Source organism: Maylandia zebra, linkage group LG11, assembly GCF_041146795.1.
Source record: "Maylandia zebra isolate NMK-2024a linkage group LG11, Mzebra_GT3a, whole genome shotgun sequence".
NCBI classification, from domain to species: domain Eukaryota; kingdom Metazoa; phylum Chordata; class Actinopteri; order Cichliformes; family Cichlidae; genus Maylandia; species Maylandia zebra.
In genome coordinates, this window is record NC_135177.1 from 19,954,254 (window position 1) to 19,981,029 (window position 26,776).

Here is a 26,776-nt window from a genome sequence, read left to right on the forward strand (position 1 = left end):
TGCAGCCCGGCTCCGAGGATTCAGTCTCTTTACAAGGTATCTCTCCTTCATCCTCGTTCTCCTACGCCTTCTAACATCCTGCTTAAATGGATGACAAACATATGGGGTACAGAAATCTCAACAGACTCGAGAAACAACAATTGTTCATAATTTCTGACAGGACAGTCTTGACTGGGAACAGATACAGAGAGAGAGAGACAGAAAGAGCGCGCTGCGGTTTTCTTCTGAGGGAAATGTTCATTTGGATAAAAGCACTAGTTTATGATCAAAGGCTGCCATGTAGAAGAATTGAAAAGCCAACACTGCTTCGGCTTTATGGGCTCTCAGTATGCAATTGTGCAATGGATGTGGATTACCACGCTGGCAAAGGCAAAAAGTATTTCTAAACTAACAACTGAGTATCACACTTTTAGACCAGCAATGTAAATCATAACCTCTTAAAAACTCAGAGGAGATGAGTGATAATTTCCATAGTTCGTGTGCAGCTTGGCTCACTTTCCTCTTACCGCGCATATAAGTAAGAGTGTAAGTTAACCCCCACCCCTCTATTTGAATCACCATTGGCACATAAAGGTATATTCCATTGCTTTCAGCAATGTACCTGAACAACGGTTGAGAGGATAAACATCAGACTGTTTGTTTTGTTTGGAGTTTTCTGACATTTTAAGTCTGCTTGAAACAGTGATAAAATCCCCATAACAATAAGGCTTTTGACTTTTCTTCCTTCTCCGGCTTGATTGCCTTTTAACAGCTGCCTGCTTTTGGAGAGACTACAGTGAAAAGAAAAAGGCCTGCAGACAGAGCAATTATGGTTTTATTTACCATGCCCGTTCTTACAGCTCTCCCTTTCTCTACTACCCCCTTTTTCTCTCACCTTTGTAATCACTGATCAGATTAGAGACAAGTTGAGCTCCCTCATGTGATTCATCTTACTCAAAAATTCACTGACAAATAGATATAATGGGAGCCAAACAATTAGGTATAAAAGATAACATGGCACTAAAGGGGCAATTCACACAAATGCAGTCTTTATGCATGAGGGGAAATCCATTCTGGGTTGGTCTTAATTATAGCATAAATCTTCGTTTTTTTCCATCTTAATTATAGACCTTTGACAGCATAATCAAATCCACCAATAAAATACTTACAAGCTTAATAAAACACGCAGTAAAGGTCACTGTAAAGGTGACAGTGTTATGATTGAGCAGGTCTGGAGCGTGCAAATGAAGACAAATCCAACATTTGCTTTCCTTTTACATTCAGGAACAGCCTACAGGATTCACCTTTGAAGTGGAATGAAAAAGCTGTTGCCAGCAACAAACAAAGGGCACATTGTTTGAAGCCGGCAGCTGACATGCAAAGCAGCAGAGCATTCACAGAATGCAAAACATGTTCATACGAACAACGAAACCACCGATCTGTTCGTATAAACTGTGTACAGGAGTGACGCATTTCAAACTCAGTCATCTTTCAACCTTTTGGTTTTTAGTCCACAGTGGAAGACCGCAACATGTAAGAGCTCACAGTCCCAAATCATAACCATGAATCACTTTAAATTCCCGTGCATGGGCCTGTATCATAAAGGAGGAATATTAGGTAGAACTGCTCTTTTGTTGCTTTGTTGTAAGGTAACATTTGATATTTGCAGGACTTTGTTGGTAACCCTCCCAAAAAAAAAACCATTGTTCATCTAGTTGATACAAGCTTACCACAAGATTATATGCAATTAGCTTTTATTGCCACCTTATCGTGATCCATCTTGTCTTATTGCCCTTTCTGAGACAACCATGCAAATCAGAATCTGTAATAAACTGAATTCTGTTTATGTCTAGAACTGCATTACAGCCTCATTGCGCCCCCAAGTGGTGGACGTAGTGTATTAAAATCTCCAAAATGCATCAGACACTGCAATCAGGAAACAATGCTGTTTATTACAAGGTTATATACAAAATTAAACCAATAAACAACAAACCCAGATAGTTTAAATTGGATTTATCACATTCATTTATAAAAAAAACAAACAAACAAACAAACATGCGAACAGAGCACAAAGCAGATTGTATGTGAAGGGTAAAGTCCACTCACGTTTTTGTTTTGTTTTTTTGCATCAAGTGATTCATGCACAGGCATAAACCCCCTCTGTAGGGGACGCAGCCAGCTGAGCTTACAAACTTGTCAGGTGAAATAAGCGACCTTGAATGGGACCAATTAACAAGAACACATAATAACACACACAGGTTAACCGTTCATAACAAACAGCAACATGTTTACTATATTTTGGATTTGTTGTCCGGTGAGTCTGTTGGCCCATTGTGGGACTCACAAGCTGTCATGTCAGCATAGCTACACACTGACTGATCTAATGTCTGTGCACAAATAGTATAGGTTTAAAAAAAGAAAAACAAAAAGAAACAGTTATGGTTAAAGCAACAAATATTAAATACTTTGGAAGTGAGAAAAGAGTAAACATATTTGTTAATAGCATATAAAACAAAGAAAAATTCAAGCATTGGGGGCTACAACTTAAAATTACAATTCCTCTGTCGACATAGATATGGTCTTGGTAATTTAAGAGAGTAGCACCAGAAAAATTACCTGAATAAACACTTTTGTGTTACAGCACTTGTTAAAATAGCATTTGTGTGTATGTATATTGAATGTAGTGCTGACAAATGAACTGATTAAGCTCTATAAAAAAGATGTTTTATAGGTTTTAAACCACAAACAAGGCACAATCAGTCAGCCTGTGGGAATTTCAGCAGGTTCAGATACCATTGACCAAGTTAGCTTTTTCCTCCTTCTGTTTTTCCACAGCTTGGCCCATAGCCTCCAGAAACCTCTCAAGCGTTACTGTTGGTGTCTGCAAGACAACAAACCATTTTAAAAAGCCCATGTGAATCGTATGTTTGTCAGGAGAAAACAATCAAATACCTACCTTTACAAAGAGTGCATGGGCTATAAATGGTAACTTCCTGAGTGCTCTTCCGCTCAAACCTTTGCTTTTTCTGAAAAGAAAAAGAAAAAACTGAGCATTGGCCTCCATCTCTTTTCGCTTCCCACACTCTGATTTAGATGCTGCTTATTGGAGTGCGCACTTACATAGCAATGTTCCTCAGGTTTAGACTGTGTTCGGACACCTCACTCTTTGCAAAGCCCATCGTCTCGAGCTCAAACATGGTAAACAGTTGCTGCCGGGGGTAGATGATCTGGCACTGTGTACATCCGAGATCACAACTCAGAGACGTGTCGGAAAACAAAATTGCATTTTATTTACATAAGCTGAATTTTAAAAGTGCCTCTTGTGATTTTTCTGTCAAGAAATTTCTGCAAAAAACCTAAATACAGGAAGAATGTCCTGTGTGAGAAAACTGAGAATTAATGTTAATTTAACAGCTAGTCACTGGCCCGTACAGACCTTTGCACATCTGTAGTCCTTTGCCGCACTGCGATTACAAAGCATACGTGACTTTGGGATGTTTTTAGCTCAAATTTTTAATTTACACTTGGTGGTCTGTTCAGATTGGATCACGTTCACAAAATAAACAAACCGCTCTGGAGTTCCTTTGGAGACCACCTCCTCCAAAGGTTCTCGTGGGGTTGTTTTGTTTTGCACCTGGATGCACTTATTTGCATCCAAATATGTCACATTTGACCTCTGACCTTACTTTTACATTTCACATCTTTCAAGTTGACCCCATTTCAAGAGAATGAGCTGCCTAGTTAGATGTGTACTGTAGTAAAATATCATATTATACAACATCATAACAAGCCCAAGTTACAAATCAGTACCGCTTCGCTTTCCTTAAATATGCTTAAATTGTATTTTGCACCGTGACTTTTTTTTTTTTTTAATTGTTCTATCAATATTTTGTTGGAATAAACTGCTATATGTACATTATGTAGCCCTTTTATCAAGAGCAGTTTACAGTGTCTTCATTCAGTTACACAAACACTCATACAGAGATTGCAAGGTACAATGCCTGGCACTGGACAGCATGGTGTGCACTGCACCAGATGGCTGCCATACGTATGTAACATTTCAGGAAACTGACATTCGTTTCCTACTGGCAAAGTGCTCTTTTTGGTCAGGTGGTTACTACACAATATGGTGACATCATAATATCTATTATAGACCTGTATGCCAAGTTTGGTTGCCCACCTCGTGACCGTGTAGTTGCAATTTTAGATGGAAAAACATTTAAGTCAGATGTGTTTCACTTTAGAAGTGGAAATAAACTGCTGCCAGATTACTGGATTACCTTCATCAGCTCCTCCAGGCAGGAGAGGTAGATGTTGTAAATGCCTTTTTCAGATGGCGGTCCGATGTACTGCTTGATATCAGCTCTGTCTACAAAGGCCAAGTCGATTTTTTCTGTCACATTGGAGGTCGTCAAGATCACTACATTGGAATGTCTGAAATATCAGCCCAATAGCCAACACAGAACAACTTGTTTAAAGTAGGACATAATAAGTAAATAATCCATCCATCTACTTTCTGTCACTCCAAGTTTGGGTCAGTAGCAGTTTTAGCAGAGAAACTCAGACTTCAGTCTCCACAGCCACCCTAAAAGGTTACGTCTCATGGAAATGTTATGTTCCAAGTCAGCCAAGAGACATATTGTCTTCAAGTATGCCCCGGTTCTGCCTCAGAGCCTCCTGTTTAGATGCCCAAACCATATCAGCTGCTCTTTTCAATGTAGAGGTGTAGCAGCTCAGCTCTGGGCTCCTCCTCTGTCTTAAAGGGAGAACCAAGATACCCTACAGAGGAGGCTCATTTCCACCACTTCTCTCTGCAATTCCAATCTTTTGGTCTCTACTGAAAGCTTTTAACCATGTGTTAAACAACAGCTTCATTTTCACACTGCTCTCTCTCCACTACAACAGACTAGTACAGAGTCGATCTCTAATTTAAAACAAATAAAATCACTAAGAAAGGTTTGCATTCTGACCGTTTGATCTGGTCCAGCTGCGTGAGGACCGAGTTGACCACACGAATGGCATCAGAAGGCTCTGTTCCTGCCTGGCAGGCATTTCTTGCTGCTGTCAAACTCTCCACCTGTTCACAAAAGAGAAACCGTTTCAATCACACTTCAACATAACAAAGTACAACCAGTTGGCAAGAAGTTCTCCTGTCTTAGAGAAACATAAAAGACACAGAAGCAAATCAAAATGAAATAAATACACTTCATTTTACCTCATCAATCAGAACAAACACAAGAGCGTCTTTGTCATCAATCAGCTGTTGGATCTTTTGAAACATCTTTGTGACCAGCTTGCCACTCTGTGAAAAATAGGCATAATTAGCTACAGGAGACAATACAAGTAACAAAAACATTAAAAGAAAAAGAAAAAAAGACCCAGGTGTACCTCTGAGAACCACTTTGAGAACAAACTGTGGCTGTTTATCTCAACAAATTGGCCATATAAATACCTGCAGGGGAGAAAAAAAAAGGTGTATTTGGAAATGAAAAGTCTGGTGTAGTCATAGCTGGAGCGGTTTCACTAGAATGAGGACGATCTTACCGACTTGACAGTCTGATTGACAGTTTCTGGGCGAGAGCTTTGCACAGTGATGTTTTCCCTGTGCCTGGAGGTCCTGAATGTGGGCAAACAAAGAGAGACAGTCATTACTCTTTGTTCCAATGTAATAACAATCACTGTAGAAATTCCCTTCTTAAATATTTACCATGAAGCAGAACAACACGATTCCATGAAATCAGGTTGCTGTCAACATTTTTGTCTGAGAAATAAATTGTTGTTGTGACATAATCCAGGAGCTAGAGAAAAGGGGAAATAAGGTAAAGTTAAGAAGCATTAGGTTACACATCAGGCTATTTGATCATTTTTCCTAATTCCTAAACAGCTGTAATTTATTTTACCTGAGTTTTGACTCCAGTTTCATAAACCAGACTTTCCCAAATCCCATGAAATTCAGCTGTTAAAAAGAAAAAAGCAACTTAACATATATAATAGAACAGAAAATGCTTATGAGCTGCAAGAAAAAAAATATCATCCTCAGTAGCACAACATGCTCACCAAGCTTTACACCCACAGATCTCGAATGCTAAACCAAGATTATTTTATTTTTATCCCATAAAAAGAAGAAATAAAAAGCAGATGCTCCACCAGCAACATAGCAGCAGGATCTTGAGGCCTGTTTGACAGAAACATGTAGCCTGTACATTTGTAACAAGAACATCATAATGTAAAATACTGATACATTTGCAAAGTAGGTTTTGGTCATGCTGGATTCAAACACACAAATGAAATCCCAATTTTGATACTAGCAAAAAGTAAAGAAACGTTTAAATAAGCGCTAGATTTTCACAATTCTTTCTGCTGTATAATACTCATTCCTACTCTTAATATGATCCATAAACATTTCAGCACAGACCTTGTACCATGAAGATACAAAAATGTCATTTAAAAAGATTTTGGTTAAAATATGTCAGTTTGTAACTCAATGCAGGAAGATTGCAGGGTCACATGGATCCAATATCTTCTCCCCCTCCTTTTTTAAAGCTGCGTTGGAGACGTATCGTGACCATCAATCATTGCTCTCCAGTCCTTTACTGCCTGTTAAATGAGATGTTTTTTCTGAGAACCTCCTGATGATAGATGTTGCTGGAACATACCCAAACGACCATTTCCATCCTACATACATCCTATATTATACTATTATCCTCCACTATACGCAGATGGCGTCACATTGACTGTCCAAATATCTAATAAAAAAAACAAGATGGTCCACAGAACAATGAAAAGAAGATCCAGCATCTGGTGATACAGTCCTCTAAAAACAACCTTGACCTTAATGTTAAAGAGACCAAAGAAATGATGTCTATATTGCTGAGGACTTGATTTGGTCTCTTTATCTCCCGTCTGATAAAGAAGGCCTAGTGTCGCCACCACTTCATGAGGCGGCTGAAAAGGGCCCATTTGTCACAAAACAAGTTTCTCCACTTCTCCAGCTTCACCACTGTACAAATATTATAGCATTATTTTCCATGTTCCCATCTTACAGTTTGGTACAGCAACTCTGCCTTGGCTGACGAAAGGGCACTGCAGAGGAAAGTCACAGCAGCTGAGCGTACTGTTAGCAATCAGATACCTGTTATTAGAGATATCTACCAAAAAACACTGACACCAAGTGTTTTTGAAATGCCACCAAGGCTCATTTTTTCCTTTCTCCACCCCAGGACAGTAAATTTCTCATGTCTCTATAACAATATGTTGCAAAGTCCTTTATGAATGACTTATTAAATGCATAGTCATACACTGTTTTGCACACAATCACTAGACCAGAAACTGTCACACACTGCCAACAACAACAACAACAACAACAACTGCAACCTACCTATAAGAGACAATTTATTGCACTGGTTTTGCTTTAATGACAGTAAAGCGAATTAAACTGAACGCAGTGTTACCTGCAGGCAGCAACCAGTGGTTTGCTGCTGAAAGCTCCTCATCCTCCTCCAAAGTGAGCATGCTAGGTCCATCTTCGCTCAGTGTGAAGATGTGAAAAGAGACACAGCAGTTCTTCAAATCAAGGGGCTGAAAGGGAGAATAAAAATTAATAAGTATAAAGCTTTACTAATACAATGATACTGCAGAGCTTTCATCCCCAAAACAAACTGAAATAACAGACCTGTGTAACTATTTCTTCTAGATCAGCTATAACCACAGATGCCACATGCTTCTGAAGGAAGTCATCGTCAAACTCTGTCCATGCGTAGTTTCCAAACACCATGCTGTGACAGTTCAGTAAACTCTGAACATGCATTTTCACCTCAGACCGTTTAGCTGTGCTGAAATATGAAAGACAAATCACAAATCACAAGAAGGCATGCGTGTATATATCTAGCTTCTGGCTGGTACTATGACAATACCATTGCTGATTTGTTTTAAACAAACGTTATCATCAGACATGACTTGAAACATATTTAAATCTTTGGTGGAAAAAAATGAGTCATTTGAGTTCAAAGGGTCAAAGTAAACTAAAGGAGGCATTTTAGCTTTTCATGTCCTTTATCACCTGTGTATGGGTTTGACCTAATAATAACTTCACTGTTTACACTAGGATTAAACTACCCACCTGTCAGATTTAACGTGAACTTCCACATGGATTTTTGGTGTGAGGTTTCCCGTCTCCATCCTGTCATCCTCCATTGCCGAAGAACTGTGAACACCAGAGCAATAACTGCGGCTTTAACAACAGCAAGTCTCAGAGAGCTTCTGTATTTTATTAAGTACTGAACCAAAACCCATCACTACATCGCGTTAGCAAGCTAGCTAACCCGGGTAAGGCTGTAAACGTGAGCTAGCTAACCCAGCTGCCTCATTTGAACAAAATAACCTGCTGAGGTGACAAAACAAAACCCAAACCTTAAAACATTAGCGTCGTCAAACTGTTTAGTCGTATCAATCAAACATCTGGTGTATTTTTACTATCAACCGTGTGCTGCCGATATTTATGAGTCGAATTCCGCGCGTTTTGTTTAAACCGGAAATACGACAGTAGTTTTTGTAGCGTCACATCTGCCCACCGTCTCTCTTGGTTTTTTTTGTTTTTTTGATACAGCTTGTAAACTCACTGTCTGACCCATACTCCGGAACAGTAGGAGGCGGTAATGCTGCTTTACGTTGGTTGCCAACCGCCGTTAAACACAAAGAAGAAGAAGAAGAAGACCGTCTCTCTCACAGCTAGGCTAACGCTAGCGACCAGTGTTAATTGGAATAAATTTACGACTTTGAGAATTTGAACAGAAACATGGGGAAAAAACATAAGAAGCATAAACCGGAATGGAGAACAGTTGACGGTACATTAGAGCACATTTTATTTGCACACCGAGCGCTCACTGCAGCGTCGCTTTTGTTCTAGCTAGCATTATGTTAGCTAGCATTAAAACTGACAGAGTTTAGTTTATGTATAGTAGCTCCATTCATTCATTCATTCATCTACTGGTGGAATTATGTATAGCTAAAATCTCGCATTAATCACTTTGCTGCATTACGTTGTATACTATGTTCTTATTGTTGTTTGTTTTACGTTATAAATTATTATAAAACACTTCTAAAAATTACAAACTGTATTTGGGTTGTAAGTAGGAAAAAAATACATACATACATAAAAAATAAACAAAGAGATTATTATGCCTTATATTTTATATAAACCAGAGAGCTTATTATGCCTTTTTTTTTTTTATATAATAACCAGTTTGGCGTGTAAAGTCCTTCGTTTTTTTAAAAGAAAATCTGCATGTTAATGTCAACTTTCATACTGCCCTTCTACTTTGTCACTGCTATTGCCTGACACAATACCTTTACCAATTCTTCGTTTTGGTTGTAGACTATGAGGACAAAGCTCTTGAGAAGCCTCTGAAGCTTGTGCTCAAAGTTGGAGGAAGCGAAGTGACTGAACTCTCTGGGTCCGGCCATGACTCCAGCTACTACGATGACAGATCAGACCACGAGCGAGAACGTCACAAAGAAAAGAAGAAAAAGAAGAAGAAAAAATCTGAAAAGGATAAAGACAAATATGTAGATGATGAGGAGAGAAGGCGAAGAAAGGTTAGGTAGCTGAATTTCGTTCTTCTGCGTGACTAATGCACCATTTACTACTTTTAAGTTGTTTGTTTTTTAATTGGCTTTCATTTCATTGGGGTGGCTGTAGCTCAGGAGGTAGAGCAGGTCATCTACTGATCGGAAGGTTGGTGGTTTGATCTCTGGCTGCTCCAGTCTGCATGCCATATATCTTTGGGCAAGATAATGATACTGATGCTCTCTGATGCATCCATTGACGTATGAATGTTTTTGATCGGTAGATTGCACTTAAGTGTCAAAGACAGTGCTTGTGTGAATGAGGCTTCTTGTATAAAGCGTTTTGGGTGCTCTGGGAGAGTAGAAAAGTGCTATATAACAATCAGTCCATTTACTATTTACCATTTCACAGGAGGAGAAAAGGAAGAAGAGGGAGCGGGAGCAGAGTGAATCAGAGGCGGCAGCAGTGACTGTTGCTAGTAGTAGTAGTGGTGGTGGTGGTGCTGGACCTGTTGAACCATTCACACTGTCAAAAAGTATTGGATTGGAGGTGATAAAACTTAAATCTTAAGATTGTGACCAATAAATTATTATGGTTATTTTTGACAAGTTGTTTACATTCTGTGTGTCTCTACAGCCAGAAGAGAAAAAGAAGAAGAAAGAACGGTTTGAAATAGAGCCCGAAGGGGAGGAGTTTCACCCCACTGTGAAGGTGGACGTAGAACAACCAGGAGACAGGCCAGTCAGAGCGTGCCGGACACAGCAAGGCAAGACTACCTGTCTATAAGCGCATACAGTTTTTACAAGCATTTTATATTTGGGCAAAAATTTACTTGTAAGTTTATGTTTGCCCGATTTAGAGAATGAGTCCACACCACGGCAACAGCTGCTAGAACACTTTCTGAGGCAGCTGCAGAGGTAAGAACAGTGTTGTCTGTTTACAGCAAAATCTTCCAAATGCAGGCACCGCAGATACCTTCATTGCATTTGATCCCCTCAAATGAAAGCTGAGTCTACACATTATGTCCATGTCCATTATGTAACTATAACTAGAAAATGTTTCGGTAAACAGGTTAAAAAAAACAGAACTTGTGTCAGTGTCCAAATATATGTGGCCCTAACTGTACATATTACGATGAGCGCAGTCCACAGTAGTTCTGTTTCCTTTTTTTATACCAGTAGGTTAAAAATGTCAGTTTTGCATGTGTCTTTTCCCACAGTCCACTTGGCAGATTAGCATGATCTTAGATAAACACATATATTCTCTTAGAGAGGGAGGTTCGCATTACTTTCCTGCTAATAATGTTCTAAAAATAGAGCATTTTGCATTTGCTGTTCTGTCGTGGAACACCAGCATGCTACATTTTGAACATGGCCAATAAATATCGCTCCTTTGACATGCTTTCAAACATTAACCTAGCAGATAATGAATTATTATTCTTTTGAAGAACTGAGGGGAAGCCCTGTTTGTTTATCACAGATTACAAAATGTGGCATGTGAATAAGGCTACATTATGAAATTCTTTGTTTGATAAAAGCACAGCAAGATCCATTAATAATGACCATTTTGACCTGAAAGATAACATTCTTGATCAGATCAGAACACTGGACACGTCTAAACAAGTCTAAAAGCTGGTGCTTTCAATAACATTGATGGTGTGTCTCTCATCTTTCCAGGAAAGATCCCCATGGGTTCTTTGCATCTCCAGTAACAGATGCAATCGCTCCTGGTTACTCAATGATCATCAAACATCCTATGGACTTCAGCACCATGAAAGACAAGAATAGAAACAATGACTATAAAACAGTAACAGAATTTAAGGTGAGGGTGCCTTTAACATCTAATTGTGAATTAGATTTTCTTCCCAGCTTAAAGATGTTGGGCATTAAACCTGCAGCCTTCATAGTTGACTGAACACTTTTTGTTCCTCAGGCTGATTTTAAACTGATGTGTGATAATGCCATGGTATACAACCGACCAGAGACTGTCTACTACAAGGCTGCAAAGAAATTGCTTCACACAGGATTCAAGATGATGAGCAAGGTAACACGGTCAAGCAAACCAAAGGCAAAAACACTTTATTCATTTGTTATAACAACAGTGTATGATTGTTGTTGATGTGTACATTATATTGTTGTTTTATAAAGATAAAACAGCACAGCAACAGAGATCACAAAGGAAGTTATTAGCAGTCAAATCATGTTCCATACACAGTTATGGAATATATTCAAAGTGCTGATATTTTTAGTAGCAGAGTTGTACGACTCTCACATACAAATAAAACTGATTTGGGTGTTGCAATCCAACGAATCACTCCGAAGATATACAGTGGGGCAAAAAAGTATTTAGTCAGCCACCGATTGTGCAAGTTCCCCCACTTAAAATGATGACAGAGGTCAGTAATTTGCACCAGAGGTACACTTCAACTGTGAGAGACAGAATGTGAAGAAAAAAAATCCATGAATCCACATGGTAGGATTTGTAAAGAATTTATTCGTAAATCAGGGTGGAAAATAAGTATTTGGTCAATAACAAAAATACAACTCAATACTTTGTAACATAACCTTTGTTGGCAATAACAGAGGTCAAACGTTTACTATAGGTCTTTACCAGGTTTGCACACACAGTAGCTGGTATTTTGGCCCATTCCTCCATGCAGATCTTCTCGAGAGCAGTGATGTTTTGGGGCTGTCGCCGAGCAACACGGACTTTCAACTCCCGCCACAGATTCTCTATGGGGTTGAGGTCTGGAGACTGGCTAGGCCACTCCAGGACTTTCAAATGCTTCTTACGGAGCCACTCCTTTGTTGCCCGGGCGGTGTGTTTTGGATCATTGTCATGTTGGAAGACCCAGCCTCGTTTCATCTTCAAAGTTCTCACTGATGGAAGGAGGTTTTGGCTCAAAATCTCACGATACATGGCCCCATTCATTCTGTCCTTAACACGGATCAGTCGTCCTGTCCCCTTGGCAGAAAAACAGCCCCATAGCATGATGTTTCCACCCCCATGCTTCACAGTAGGTATGGTGTTCTTGGGATGCAACTCAGTATTCTTCTTCCTCCAAACACGACGAGTTGAGTTTATACCAAAAAGTTCTACTTTGGTTTCATCTGACCACATGACATTCTCCCAATCCTCTGCTGTATCATCCATGTGCTCTCTGGCAAACTTCAGACGGGCCTGGACATGCACTGGCTTCAGCAGCGGAACACGTCTGGCACTGCGGGATTTGATTCCCTGCCGTTGTAGTGTGTTACTGATGGTGACCTTTGTTACTTTGGTCCCAGCTCTCTGCAGGTCATTCACCAGGTCCCCCCGTGTGGTTCTGGGATCTTTGCTCACCGTTCTCATGATCATTTTGACCCCACGGGATGAGATCTTGCGTGGAGCCCCAGCTCGAGGGAGATTATCAGTGGTCTTGTATGTCTTCCATTTTCTGATGATTGCTCCCACAGTTGATTTTTTCACACCAAGCTGCTTGCCTATTGTAGATTCACTCTTCCCAGTCTGGTGCAGGTCTACAATACTTTTCCTGGTGTCCTTCGAAAGCTCTTTGGTCTTGGCCATGGCGGAGTTTGGAGTCTGACTGTTTGAGGCTGTGGACAGGTGTCTTTTATACAGATGATGAGTTCAAACAGGTGCCATTCATACAGGTAACGAGTGGGGGACAGAAAAGCTTCTTACAGAAGACGTTACAGGTCTGTGAGAGCCAGAGATTTTCCTTGTTTGAGGTGACCAAATACTTATTTTCCACCCTAATTTACGAATAAATTCTTTAAAAATCCTACCATGTGGATTCATGGATTTTTTTTTCACATTCTGTCTCTCACAGTTGAAGTGTACCTCTGGTGCAAATTACTGACCTCTGTCATCATTTTAAGTGGGGGAACTTGCACAATCGGTGGCTGACTAAATACTTTTTTGCCCCACTGTACCATTAATTTAAACAATATTCAATCGACTGCAAATGTTGTTAACTAATGCTACTAGTAATGCAAACCTTGATGTTCTAAACCCAAAACTTGAGGATATACGTTTTTGCTTTGGTTAAAATATACAGTCACATGTTTATGGAATCGGTACAAATGCTTTACTACCAATATCATTGTTTATTATTGCTTTTCCATAAAAGTGGAATTTAAATATTGTGTCTTTTTTTTTTTTTTTCTTTCTACTCGTTGTCCAGGAACGGCTTTTGGCTCTGAAACGCAGCATGTCATTCATGCAGGACATGGATTTTACCCAGCAAGCAGCCATTTTGGGGGATGAAGACCTGACAGCTGACATTCCTCCTCCAGAGACAATCCACATTCCAATGGAATCTCCAAGGAAGCCCAGGAAGCAGCCAGCCAAGGACATGAAGGAAGTCATCAGGTATTCCCTGAACAGTGTCTACATTTCATGTCACCTTTACTTTTTTTGCGAACGTGTTCAGACTAACATATTCAGAGAAGACAGTGGGGAAGTGCTTGACACCGGATGCATTGTGAATCTTGTCACACAACACCTCGTCTGTATACTGATACTGTGTAACATTTCTGCCGTCTCAGTTACCTGTATGAACCAGAGGGAAACGCATGCAGCTTGACTGACAGCACAGCAGAGGAGCATGTTCTGGCGCTGGTTGAACATTCTGCAGATGAAGCTCACGACCGCATCAACAGATACATGCCAAACTCCAAGGTTTTACACTTTGAACACTTTTTATACAATCCAGTTGTATCCAATGTTTACACAAGTTATAGCTCTTTTTTATTATTAGAGCTGACAGCTTTTAAAGCGTTTAATTTACCCAGTGTTTTGCTTTTTCAGATGGGGTATTTGCGTAAGGAGTCTGACAGTTCTCTTTTGTATACTGTTGTAAATCAACTCGATCCTGATGCAGAAGGTTTGCTACCACTACACGGCCTTTTATATATCTACTAAAACCTTTTTATTTCTGCTATATCATTATAATATGTGATATCTCTGTAAGAACCCAGTTTGATTTATTGTTTTGCAGAGGAAGAGACCCATAAAGTGGATCTAAGTTCTCTGTCAAATAAGCTTCTGCCTGGGTTAACAACCCTGGGCTTCAAAGATGACAGGAGACACAAAGGTATGTGATAATATATATTTTCGTTGATTTACTTAATCTTAATTATTTTAAGTAGTTCGTGCTTTTTAACAAGTTTCTTTCTCTTTGTATAGTGACCTTTCTTAGCAGTGCCTACAACGTCCAGAGCCTCCAGAAGAACTCTGTTTTTGCAGACTTGTTACCTGATGAGATGGACATGCTCTATTCAGCCTATGGAGATGACACAGGGGTTCAGTGCGCTTTAAGGTAGGCGGTCATTTTTTTGATCGCACTGATAAATTATCCAGTTGTGGTAAGTTTTTCATTTTTGATCACCTGTTTTCACTACTTAAGTATACAGGAGTTTGTCAAGGGCTGCAGCGGTGTCACCAAGCATTGGGTTGACGGGCTCCTGGACAAGATGACCGCAGGCGATCACACAAAATCTGTCAATCAGATACGACAGGTATAGTCTCTTTTTTTTTTTCCTTCTTCTTCTTTTTCTTTTTTTGCTTGCTTAAAGAAAAGTTTAGTTCCTCTGCTGTGTTTACGAAGCTTCTTTATTTGTAACATTTCAGAAGAGAAATATAATGCTGAAACCTGACGAAACCAAGTCGAACATCTGTGACATGCAGGTACGCTGTGGCTCATGAAAGGAGATACTATAATATGTTTTGATTATTGTTTTTCTTGTTTCAACTGAAATGATTGACTAATTCAAGCTGGATATTTTCTGTTCAGATGGCAGATGGAGCTGGCCTGGGAGAGGGGAGTTCGGTGCTGGATTTCATGTCAATGAAGACTTATCCAGATATGTCTCTGGATATCACCATGCTTAACTCATTAGGTGATTGTTCTCTATCAACATGCTGTATATACATTCATATTTCTATATCAGTAATTCAGATACAATGACATTTAGATAAGAGAAGCCAGGTAAATGTGATGTTACCATAGGGGTAGGTAAATATTTGGAGTTGCTGGAATAAAGGGCATTATTTTCATGTAAACATGTTTACTATTTTTCAGCACATGCGGCAGCCACGTCTCCTTCATTGGCATAGAACAGAAATGCTGAATTTGCTGTTTCACTTTCTTTTCCACTGAATCTGTACTCAAAGTTTAGAGGAGCTTTCTGTGGGAAAAATGTATAATGTTCTGCTTAACAAAATTCAGCTGAATTGTGCAAGTTTTAGTTTAGTTTTTTATGGATATGCGCCCTTATTAAGGTCGCATGAAGTGCCCTTTAATTCCCGATAATGAAGCCATATTTTTTTTGTATATCAGGCAAAACGGTGAAAAAAGAGCCAGGTAATGAGGAGGGCCAGCAGCCTTTTGATGATGCTGATAAACTCCTGCAGGAGTTCCAAGAAGCGCAGGTGGATAGAGTTGGTTCCAGACCCTCATCCAACCTGTCCTCACTCTCTAATGCCTCCGAGAGGGACCAGCACCACTTAGGTATCTCCAGCAAATGCCTTCTTTTCCCTTTATTTTAATGATTATATGAAATGAGCTACTAGTGCCAGCAATACAACATAAGAACCATTTTTTCGTGCATCCATAGGGAGCCCATCTCATCTGGGTGTTGGGGACCAGTCTGAAATGGTTCATGATCCCTATGAGTTCCTGCAGTCTCCAGAGCCAGAGAACACGGCCAACGGCTGACCACACACTGCCGCACTGTTATCCTGTTGCTAACCACTCTGGCTACTCTGTTATGGACTGTTGAATTGCCGTGAAGAAAGCAGGAGCCTCAGACCTTTGTTAAAGACTGAACATAAGTGTACAGACTAGTGTGATTGTGTGTTTTTGTATGAGTTGCAGCACTTGAAAAATAAATGTTTGTGCCTGTGTTTGTGAATGTGTGCACTCAGTTATTAGACACAAATCTTTTACTTATTCTGATTATACACAGTGTTGTTAAAAAGCATTTGCCCTCTTTTTTTTGCATGTAAATGCAAAATGCAGTTTTTAAATGCTGTTTTCATTTATTAGGGTAAAGAGCAGAATTCATGGTTCCAGCAATTAATCGTCCAGCCCCAGACGATAATACTATCACCACTATGGACTGCTGGTGTGATGTATTTTTGTGAAATTAGATGTTTTACTGCAGATGTAACAGGAATCAAACCTTCCATAAAGTTCTGCTTTTATCTGTGGGTTTTAAGTGGTGGAAATGAAGTTTCTCTAAAGGGTGGCTGGCCTCTCCCTTAGAGATAGGGTGAGGATTTCGGCCATCCGGACGTCAGAGTAGAACCTCTACTCCTGCACATTGAAAGAAGCCAGTACAGGTGGTTCAGGCATCTGACAAGGATGCCTCCTGGGTGAGGTGTCCTAAGCATGTTCCACCAGGAGGAGGCCTGGTGCAGACCCAGGACACGCTGGTGAAATCATATTTCCTGGCTGGCCTGGAGAAGGTGGCTGGGGGGGAGGGAGGTTTGAGCTTCTTTGCTTAGGCCGCTGGCCCTGTGACTCAAATTCAAATTTTATTTGTCACACACACACAACCATACACAGTATGACATGGGGGTGAAATGCTTGTAGCTGTACAATGCCCGACCATTAAATGACAGAAGAAAAGTTTTACAATATTTACAATTTACAGTTTACTACAAAAATTTACAAATTAACTTAGGAATTTACAGTAAAGAATGTGCAGATAGCAGAAGAGATTATAAAGATAAGGATTATAAATGATAGGAATTATAGGATTATAGGAAATGTGTGGTGGTGACGTGTGTGAGAGTTCAGTCTTATAGTGACGTGTTTGGGAGAGTCCAGTCCTACACCTGGTTCAGGCCCCGAATAGCCTGGGGGAAAAAGCTCCTCCTCATTCTCTCTGTTTTGGCCTTAAGGGAGCGGAAGCGCTTCCCAGACCTCAACAGTGAGAAGAGTCCATTGTTGGGATGGGAGAGGTCCATCATAATCTTCCTAGCTTGGGACTTGCACTGCTTGGTGTAGATAGACAGCAGGTCAGGGAGCTCTGATTGAATGATGCGTTCTGCCGAGCGCACCACCCTTTGCAGATCTCGTCTGTCCTGCTTGGTGCTGTTCCCAAACCAGGTGCAGATGTTTGCCGTCAGGACGCTCTCAATGGTGCAGGAGTAGAAGTTCTTGAGCGCCTTCAGTGGCAGATGGAAGTCTCTAAGTCTTCTGAGGAAGAAGAGATGCTGACAGGCTTTCTTAACCAGGGTGTTGATGTGACAGGACCATGACAGGTCCTGAGTGATGTGGACACCCAGGTATCGGAAACTGTCCACTCTCTCCACTGGCGTGCCACTGATGATGAGGGGTTTGTAATTCCTCGCCTGCTTTGTAGTGAAGTCCACGATCAGCTCCTTAGTCTTGCTGATGTTTAGGAGGAGGTTATTCTCCTGGCACCAGGTCTCCAGGTTCCTAATCTCCTCCAGGTAGGCCGTCTCGATGTTGTCGGAGATCAGGCCCACAACAGCAGTGTCGTCAGCAAACTTGACAATGGAGGTGGTGTCGGATGTGGCTACACAGCCATAAGTGTACAGTGAGTACAGCAGGGGGCTTAAAACACAGCCCTGAGGCACTCCAGTGCTGAGTGAGATGGAGGGGGAGACTTGTTTTCCCACCCTCACTGATTGGGGTCTGTCTGTGAGGAAGTTGAGGATCCACTGACACAGTGATGAGCTGAGTCCTAGATCCGTCAACTTGGTGAAAAGCTTAGAGGGAATTATTGTGTTGAATGCTGAACTGTAGTCCACGAACAGCATCCTAACATAATTCCCTCTGCCAGTGTCCAGGTGACTCAGGGATGTGTGGAGCAGGTGAGATATGGCATCATCTGTGGAACGATTAGTCCGGTAAGCAAACTGAAGTGAGTCGATGGTGGCAGGAAGTGAAGAAGTGATGTGATCTCTCATCAGTCTTTCAAAACACTCGGCCCAGATAAGTCACAGGGGCCGAGTTCTGTCATGGCATCCGATGCCATTTTTATTCAGTATTTTTCTTATTGTTGAATCATTAACTGAGACTAGTGAGGCCTGCAATTCTTTAGATGCTGTTCTTTTGTGATCTCCTGGAGGAGTCACTGATGTGCAATGGCTCTCACTGTGGTTGACTAGAAATGTTTAGTCTTTTTCGGAGATAGATGTCAATTACTTTCTCATCTGTTCTTCCGTTTCTGTAGATAGTGGTATGATGTCGTATGTGTTGCTTTTTGGACTTGTTTAGCTTGCTTTACCTTGTCAGATCGGTTCTATTTAAGTGATTTATTGATTCAATCACAATTATTTTAAAGGAGTGTGTGCGTGTGTGTGCGTGCGTGCGTGTGTTTGGGGGGGGGGGGGGGGGGTGCTAACTTTTTCATACAGGACCAGGAAGGCTTGAATAAATACAAATAAATAAATGTATAAATACAACTTTGTCTAATATTACAATTTGATTTATGATGTGAAGCATGTAAGTCTGACATCGCTGCAAAAAATAAGAAAACAGGAAGGGTACAAGTACTTTCTCACAGCACTGTATATACACTATGGGAGCACAAAAATAGGAAATGTCCGTGTTATCCAAATATCGTGCATTTGCAGCGAAAACGCAGTTTCAGAGTAACTGAACTGCTGAGGCCTCGGGTTTTCAGCATGGGTAAGCTTCCACCTGTAAGTTCTAACTGAGCAATGTACGCTGTTTGTCTCGGTGTGTTGGGGAAGTGAAACTGAAGCACTATGGGTGCTGCGACATATGCATTTAGCACGGTCTAATATGAGTTGAAAATAAAGCACGGGCTTTATTTTTGAAAGCAGAAGTACCCTGTGAGCACATGTGTCTGTCTGCAGTTCCTTCTTGTTCTGTGGAAGCATTGGTTTCAAATTCCCTGACACCTGTAAGTATTTAATAGCGCGTTTAATAGGCGAGTTGCATGCACATCATCTGGCGAGTCAAGGTTGACAAAGAAGAAAATACACACAAACACATGCACACAAAAAAGGGGAAAAGGGCAGGTATCGCGAAGAGAGCCATTGCGCATGCGCTGTCGCACAGTTTCCATAGCGCTGCACCGTCCTGCTGAGTGAGTTGATTCTTCTACTTCACGTCCTTCGGCTTTCACAAATCCAAGGACACCGGAGGACCGGTGTGCCCGTTTTACCCAACATACGGGAGCTTTAAAGTTATTTGTCGATGTTGTCGTGTTTTTATTTTCATGTGACTTTTACTCATAAGAAACACCTGCTTGGCTGACAAAGTTATGATGGGACATTAGGCGGTGAAAATCGAATGAACTGAAGAAAATGTAATGTTATGGTCGCTGTCGCAAGTAGAAAGGTAAGTAATTATGGGTTAAGACTAGTGTCGTCGTTATTATTATTATTAGTAGTATTAGTATTGTTATTTTAACGGGTACAAATGGAGTCAGCTAGATTGATTGCAAATTAAACAGCCGGGTTGATCCACTAAAGCAACCATAAACTGATTGCCAGCTACTCGCTTTAGTTGTTAAGCAAAGCAGAGGCAACAAAACTAGCTGCCAGGAATACAGCTGGATGGCTCTGTTGCTTCTTTTTCAGATTTCTAATGCATAGATGAACAAGAACATAATTAACTGCCTTTTTTGCAGAAAGTCCAGAAACAATTGACCTTTTATGCTTTTTAAGTTAAACGGATTGCACAATTCATATGCTGTGCTAAGGGTAAGGCTAAAAGCAAGACATGTGATTGCAAGGCCTGTGAAAAAGAAGGGGATGTAAAAGTTTGTGGAAGTCACTTTAATCAGCTGTTTCCTGCAGGCTTTGCGACTGAGTCTCTGTTCTTGTTTATTTGCCTTTTTAATTTAGTGGCTGAGAAATTAATGCTGCTTTTATGAAGTTTAAAATGTAAGAAATGTAGTTCGTACTGCTCCTCAGTTACACTTCACTTTACTATCACAGTGCAGTGCTTATATGTTTCTTTTTAATAAATATAAACCCTTGAAAGTAAACCAGAGTGGCTGGATCACTGTAGAACATCTAGCTGCACCTAATACAGTCTCGGTATAGCACCATCTGTGGATGAACAGTCACTGCCATTATGCTCAACTCATTTTCCTAGCTCATTTCCCCAGCAAATGTGGCCACACTCTGCCGGTACTCTACTTTTATGTGTACTCCAACCTGTCCTTATTCTTCTCTCGCACCATAGATGAACTGCTTCAGTCAGAGGTTCAGACAGACAGCTCCCATGCTTGGCAGCAGCAAAAATGAGCTTGTCCCCTCCAAGCCTCCCAGAAGGAACGGATGGTCGTGGCCCCCTCAAGCCTTCCAGGTGGTTGGGTGGTTGGTGTACAGCTATCTCACCATAGTCAGCTTTGGTATCTATATCCCGCTTCTGCCTCTGCCGTGGAAACATGTGGCCTATACTGTATCCTTAACACACAGCGGGTCTTTCTTATTTGAATATGGAGCAAACATTAGCCTGTGCTGGGGTTTTTTTTGTCTTTTTTTGTCTGTGCTGCTGAACAGGACAAGGATTTTGTTGTGTGGCATGTCTGTATGGGCTTCAGTCACACCCAGTGTGACAGACTTTCTTTTTCTGGCCCAAAAGACATAATCAGTGGCCTTTTTGTAAGCTGTTGAATGCCGCATGATGTCAACCACAAGAACAGTCAATGTCTTCAGTCTTTATTTCTCATGCACAAGACTTGTACAGCAGTTGTTCTCTCATACTAGTCCCACTTAATATTTTTTCACATTACTGCACATTTATCACACGCTGCAATATTCTTTAAGGGCGTTTAAAAAAAAAAAAAAAAAAAACTTCCTTGACTGTTGTTTTGTGCAGCTGATGGGCGTAGCGTTTATTGTGCACTTATTCGCACACATCGCAGTTCTCACTGTAGATCCAGCAGATGACAGCGTGAGGGCCAAGCAGAGCTATTCCACGCCGATGCCTCTCTTTGACCGAACAAAGCAACCGCATGTTATCCACGACCTGCACTGTTATCTTTGTGATGTGAATGTGTATGTATCCTGAGCAGCAGTCTCTAATGTTCATTTGCATTTTCAAATTGGCAGGTACCCTATCACAAATGAGGAAAAACGTTTTTTTTAACCCCTGGAGAGTCTTGGGTCGATTTGTGGCTCTAAGACCAATAGTGTATGCATTTTTCTAAGACCCTCCAGGGGTTAATAAAGTGTAATGATGTAAAACATTAAATCTTCTTGCAGTGGCCCCAAAGTAAAACACTGTGGTGTTTGCAACAAGTGTGTGGAAGACTTTGATCACCATTGCAAATGGCTGAACACCTGTGTGGGTGGAAGGAACTACCGGTAAGTTGAAGTTTTTGGATTTATGAGCCTTATCGTTGCTGTCCACATGAAGTAAGACTTGCTCTATAAATTCATCGGTTTTCATGCATTACTTTCAGGTACTTCTTCTTGGCACTGTGCTCAGCTACAATAGGCGTCTTTCTGCTTATTGTGGTTGTGTTGTTCGTATTTATTCAGCATTATCTCAATCCGTACAGCTTACGGACTGCACCGCAGTTTGCCGGTGAGTGACCTGCAGTATAATCTTACCAAGTCGGTGGAAATTGCAGCACTGAAAGCTGTCCTTTGTTCCTTCTTTTCAAAGATGTGTCGGGGAATAGTACCTGGCTGATGTTTTTGCCGTTAGCTCCCATAAAGACGAGTTCAGCTGGTCTCCTAATACTATCCTTCGTAACAGTCATGCTGAGCACCACCTGCTTACTGCTGCTAAGCCATCTGCTGGGCTTTCACCTTTACCTCTGTAAGTGAATTTTGGAGACATACATGTCATAAGGTTATTTTCCCCTCTTCCAGTGATTAAGCCTCACTATATCCTGTGGTGTTTGCTCCTCACTCTGGTTTATAGATCATAAAGCCATAAGCACGTATGATTATGTTAAGCTGCAGCGGCAAAAAGAAGCAAAGAAACGAGACGTCGAAGCAGGAAATGGTACTCGTAATGCAAAAACTCATAAGGCTCCACAGGTCAGGCTTCTTTTCTGCCTCTGTTATTCACCTGTTTAGTCTATTGTATTCAGTAGCTTTGTTTTTTTTTTTTCTTTTAATAGAACCAAGAGGCCTCAGTTGACTGTGAGCCATCATTGTCACAACGTTCAAGGTAAAATATTTCCTTTCTGTTTTGTAACGCTTCTTTTAAAGCTGTTTGTTTTAAAAAATAGTAATACCTCTCTGGCTTTCTTGAAGTTCTTGCAAATTTCATGATAAAAATCCGTTCACCAGCCGGCTTTCGGAGTCCATATGCACAGAGGTAAGCATGTCTGCTTATATCTTCTTTGATTGATTTATGATGGATCTAATTTGTGACACATTAAAGTGTTCGAGGGTTTGTTTATGTTTTGTTTTTTTATAGCTGGAAAACTTTAAGAAATCAGAGAACAAATTCCGTTATGGTACAGAAAATCCCAGTGAAAATATAGCAAGTAAGTATTCATCTGTACTCTTTACCAATGAGCTCTTTTATACTTTACAGTTACTTTATACTTTACACTTTTTGTAGGTAGGCGTTTTCAATAACTCTTACACAAATAATAGCGCAAATATTTAATCAGCCAATCACATGGCAGCATCTCAGTGCATGTAGACATGGTCAAGACAACCTGCTGAAACATCAGAATTAGGAAGAAAAGTGATCGAAGTGACTACACGTGTAGCATGGTTGTTGAGGAACTGCTGATCTGCTAGGATTTTCGCGCATGACCATTTCTATGTTTTATAAAGGATGGTAAGAAAAAGAAAATATCTATTGAGCACAAGTTTTCTGGTTGAAAATACCTTGTTGATGCCAGAGGTCAGAGGAGAATGGCCAGACTGCTTCAAGCTGATAGGGAGGCATCACTATCTGAAATAATCGCTTGTTACAACCAAAGTCTGCAGAAGAGCATCTCTGAATGCATCAAACCTTGAAGCAAATGGGCTCAGGAGAAGACCACACCGGGTGCCTCTCCTGTCAGCTAGAAATAGGAAACTGAGACTATAATTCACATGGGTTCACCAAAATTAGACAATAGAAAGCTGTGAAAACTTTGCTTGGTCTGATGAGTCTCAATTCTGTTGCAACATTCAAATGGTAATGAGTTTTGCACAGACACCATCAAAATAACCATGAGAGCATGGATCCAACCTACTTGTATCGACAGTTTAGGTTGGTGGTGTAATTGTGTAGGGCAGTGATTTCCAAAGTGTGGGCTGGGGCCACCTAGTGTGCTCCAAAGGAACTTGTAGGTTGGCCGCAGTAATAACAGAAATTCTGAAACTATGGACAGTTTCATATTTATATACATATATTGAAACTGGTAATAGAATGTGGTTAGTTTGTATTATTATTCATTACTCTGACCTACATTTACTCCTCTGGTATTGAGGTTTGTCCCAGTGACACATGGGTCACATATTGGCGGTAACACTTTGCATACGGGTTTGCATATGACTGAGTAACATTAGCAGTTTATAGCCAACAGCCTATGTTGTTGTTTTGTTTTTGTGTTGTTGTTTTTCAAATTAAAATTTCCATGAAAAGCATCACTTTCTCTTGTATTTTTATTAGAGTGAAGATTTAAGATTTTCTTGCTTTTAAGTTGGCCACAGTATTCTTGACTTTGTGAATGGCTGGTGTAAGGGATGTTTCCCTGGCACACTTTGGGCATTTCATCTTTTGATCGCTGCTTACAACAGAAAAATTATTCATGTTACAAAGCTCAATTCATCATCTTAAACCATGTACTCAAATCCAATAGAGCACCTTTGGGATGGGGTGGGACAGGAAGTTCACAATGCAACTGTGTGAAGCATTCATATGATAAGTATTTCCAGGATTTGTTGAATCTGTGCCACAAACAGCTATGGCAGCTCTGAAGGCAAAAGTGGTTCAATCTGGTACTAGCAAGGTGTACCTAATGAAGTGTCCTATTGAGTGTATGTCAACTTCATTTACAAATATGAAACCCCCGCAAAGTATTAGAAATCTGCAGTATATGCATACTACTTCAGAACTGCAAACAATTATTGGAATTATTGCAGTAAAGTGTACAAGTGTTTATGCTGAGCGTAAATGAAGTGTGTTCTTCTACATTATCAGGTAAGTTTATTAGTATGTATTAGGAAAGACTGTCGGCACATGAAGTTTGTAAGTAATGCTTATCTCCTCTGTTTGACAGGGGGAATAGCTTTGAGGGACATCAAAAACTGGAAGCCTGACAATGATGAAGAGTCTCAGAGTGCCACTGTGAAGTCTGTTTGCAGTGTTCCTGGAGTGCAGGACCCTCTAGGCAGCTCAATCATGACTCCCGATGATATTTAAACAAACAGATGTCTGCGTGGTGGTGGATCAGAAGATGCTGCTCTCAGAAAATATTTATTTTGACATTATCAAAACAGAACAGAAAGGTTGGCTATTTACAAGAACAGAGTACTGTGTGGACCTTTGCACTTTTATGACTGTTTTTTGTTTTTTTTGTTTTTTTGTATACCAACTGCATAACCTGACCTGTCATTGGGTTTCATTCATTTTTTTTAATAATTTTGTTTGTTTGTTTTTTAATGACAACAGTTGAATTATTTAAAGCAATGTTTTATCTCACTGACTTAGTTAGCGAGGCAGGTCAGTCTCTGTTCCATTTCAGTTAGACAGATGTATTTTTGCATCTTTTTGAAAACTAAATATATCACGGTGTAGTTTCCTGTCCATTTCACTGATGGTAACATTTGAGAATCTTTCCGTTTTTATCTGATCACCAAAGAGAGAACCTTATATGGGAAAAATGTTTTGTCTAACTGTGAAGAGTGGAGCAGATAGTGGCCTGAAATAACACTTCAGCTCTCTGTTCCCTTTCTATGAACAACCGATTTTAAAGTTGACGATGTTAAGCACACCCTTTTTTGCTAAATATGACAGTAAAGAATATAAAAACCATGTTTGCTCTGTTATTTTATTTCTTAACTTCCAGTGTCTACATCATTTTACAAAATACAAATATGTATCTGACTATTTGCTTTGTTGACAATATACAGCATGAAAAATAGTCATACAGCTTTGACACACACCTAAAGTTGGAGCATTAAGGTAGGACTTTTTGGAATGGGTTACAGTTGAAGTCATACATTTTAATGAATGACAAAGGATGTTGCAGTTGCAAATCCCTTCAGTTTGCCAGCAGGAGGCTCCAGAAATGGAATTAGCAGTTTGTTTGTTTGTTTTTTAAACAATATGACTGTGTGGGTGTGTGAGCTTTCCTTTGTTTATTAGGAAATGTGCCATGTACACAGCCAACAGTTTACAGATTTAGTGGAGATGGTGCAAGAAACTGGCTCACTTTGCAACAATTGTCAAACATGTGAATGTCATTCTTACAACCACAGCCTTTAGCATCAAATTTCTCATTCTTCATGTATATATGGGTCAAACCACAGCTGTACCAGGCCTGCAGCTTGTGTATGCTGCTTTTGAAATCAATCAAAAGTACGTTTTGGGGCACATTTTCACATACCCCGCACATGACTGCTGCTTGAAGCATTTGTCTGATTTAGTCTGCCTTTTTCTCTAAAAAACAAAAAAGCCACTAATCATTATGTTTCTTTTGAGACTTGTTGTTATTGCATTTTTTTTTTTCAATTACACGTTTTATTTAAGAATATATAATAAATGGATTGTTGCAGGGAGTTTTAAGTGTACATTACTTGGATTGTACATATTTTCACCACTAGAGGGCTGTAGACACCAGTGTCACCTGGATGGGTGAGCTGGGAATTTGTATCGGTGTTTGCATACCAACGTATAGTGTGTCCTTTTTATTGTCTCTCAGAGAGGACTGTGTGATGTGTCAGCTTTGTTGTTCCTGCCAAGTCTGATCCTCCACTTTCTGTTGATGAGGTCACTGAACTTGTTCACCTGGTACAAAAAGTTGTCATGCTTAGAGATATCAAGTTAGTTTTTAAGTTTTGTACAATGCAAGATGGATGGGTGTAGGAGTAGTTTACATCAAATATTATGATGTGGCATAGAAGGGGGGGGGGGGGGGGGAGAGCACACACCTCACATCTGTATAATTTAAGTCTAATTTAAGTGTATAATTAAAATCCTGCACCACTCAGTAACAGTGGTGAGTAAATATAGGTATTTATGATGGTATTAATATGCAATACAACAGCCTTAAACTGAAAATGATGATCAATACTTGCATGTTGCTATAT

At 40.2% G+C, this 26,776-nt stretch overlaps 3 protein-coding genes across 6 annotated transcripts; 2 read left to right on the plus strand and 1 right to left on the minus strand.

Moving 5' to 3' along the window:
* Positions 1-1,911: 1,911 nt before the first annotated feature.
* Positions 1,912-9,430, minus strand: trip13 (thyroid hormone receptor interactor 13). 3 transcript variants are annotated; one of them, XM_004541447.4, is made up of 14 exons: positions 9,325-9,430; positions 8,099-8,182; positions 7,652-7,811; positions 7,431-7,557; positions 5,880-5,935; positions 5,687-5,777; positions 5,524-5,596; positions 5,368-5,431; positions 5,195-5,281; positions 4,950-5,056; positions 4,260-4,413; positions 3,100-3,212; positions 2,936-3,005; positions 1,912-2,860 (listed from the first exon to the last, which is right to left on the minus strand). In XM_004541447.4, the coding sequence occupies exons 2-14, from the start codon at positions 8,170-8,172 to the stop codon at positions 2,765-2,767; spliced, it is 1,272 nt and encodes a 423-aa protein (XP_004541504.1). In that variant the 5' UTR covers positions 8,173-8,182; positions 9,325-9,430; the 3' UTR covers positions 1,912-2,764. The 3 variants fall into 3 exon arrangements, with proteins under 3 accessions (XP_004541504.1, XP_004541503.1, XP_004541502.1); XM_004541446.2 differs by lacking the exon at positions 9,325-9,430 and adding an exon at positions 8,598-8,736; XM_004541445.4 differs by lacking the exon at positions 9,325-9,430 and adding an exon at positions 8,389-8,540.
* On the plus strand, positions 8,681-16,453 carry brd9 (bromodomain containing 9). 2 transcript variants are annotated; one of them, XM_004541448.4, is made up of 17 exons: positions 8,681-8,822; positions 9,353-9,573; positions 9,956-10,093; positions 10,181-10,310; positions 10,404-10,461; positions 11,221-11,365; positions 11,477-11,587; positions 13,731-13,918; positions 14,095-14,227; positions 14,357-14,432; positions 14,547-14,642; positions 14,735-14,867; positions 14,955-15,066; positions 15,179-15,235; positions 15,342-15,447; positions 15,888-16,058; positions 16,165-16,453. In XM_004541448.4, the coding sequence occupies exons 1-17, from the start codon at positions 8,774-8,776 to the stop codon at positions 16,263-16,265; spliced, it is 2,025 nt and encodes a 674-aa protein (XP_004541505.1). In that variant the 5' UTR covers positions 8,681-8,773; the 3' UTR covers positions 16,266-16,453. The 2 variants fall into 2 exon arrangements, with proteins under 2 accessions (XP_004541505.1, XP_076746078.1); XM_076889963.1 differs by having other exon boundaries at positions 14,095-14,432.
* Positions 16,454-20,103: 3,650 nt separating this feature from the next.
* On the plus strand, positions 20,104-25,499 carry zdhhc11 (zDHHC palmitoyltransferase 11). The gene is made up of 11 exons (XM_076889964.1): positions 20,104-20,257; positions 20,745-20,963; positions 21,384-21,562; positions 21,770-21,871; positions 21,970-22,094; positions 22,176-22,331; positions 22,437-22,555; positions 22,639-22,688; positions 22,775-22,838; positions 22,941-23,010; positions 24,745-25,499. Exons 1-11 carry the CDS (start codon positions 20,210-20,212, stop codon positions 24,885-24,887), a joined length of 1,275 nt encoding a protein of 424 aa, XP_076746079.1. The 5' UTR covers positions 20,104-20,209; the 3' UTR covers positions 24,888-25,499.
* Positions 25,500-26,776: the final 1,277 nt, after the last annotated feature.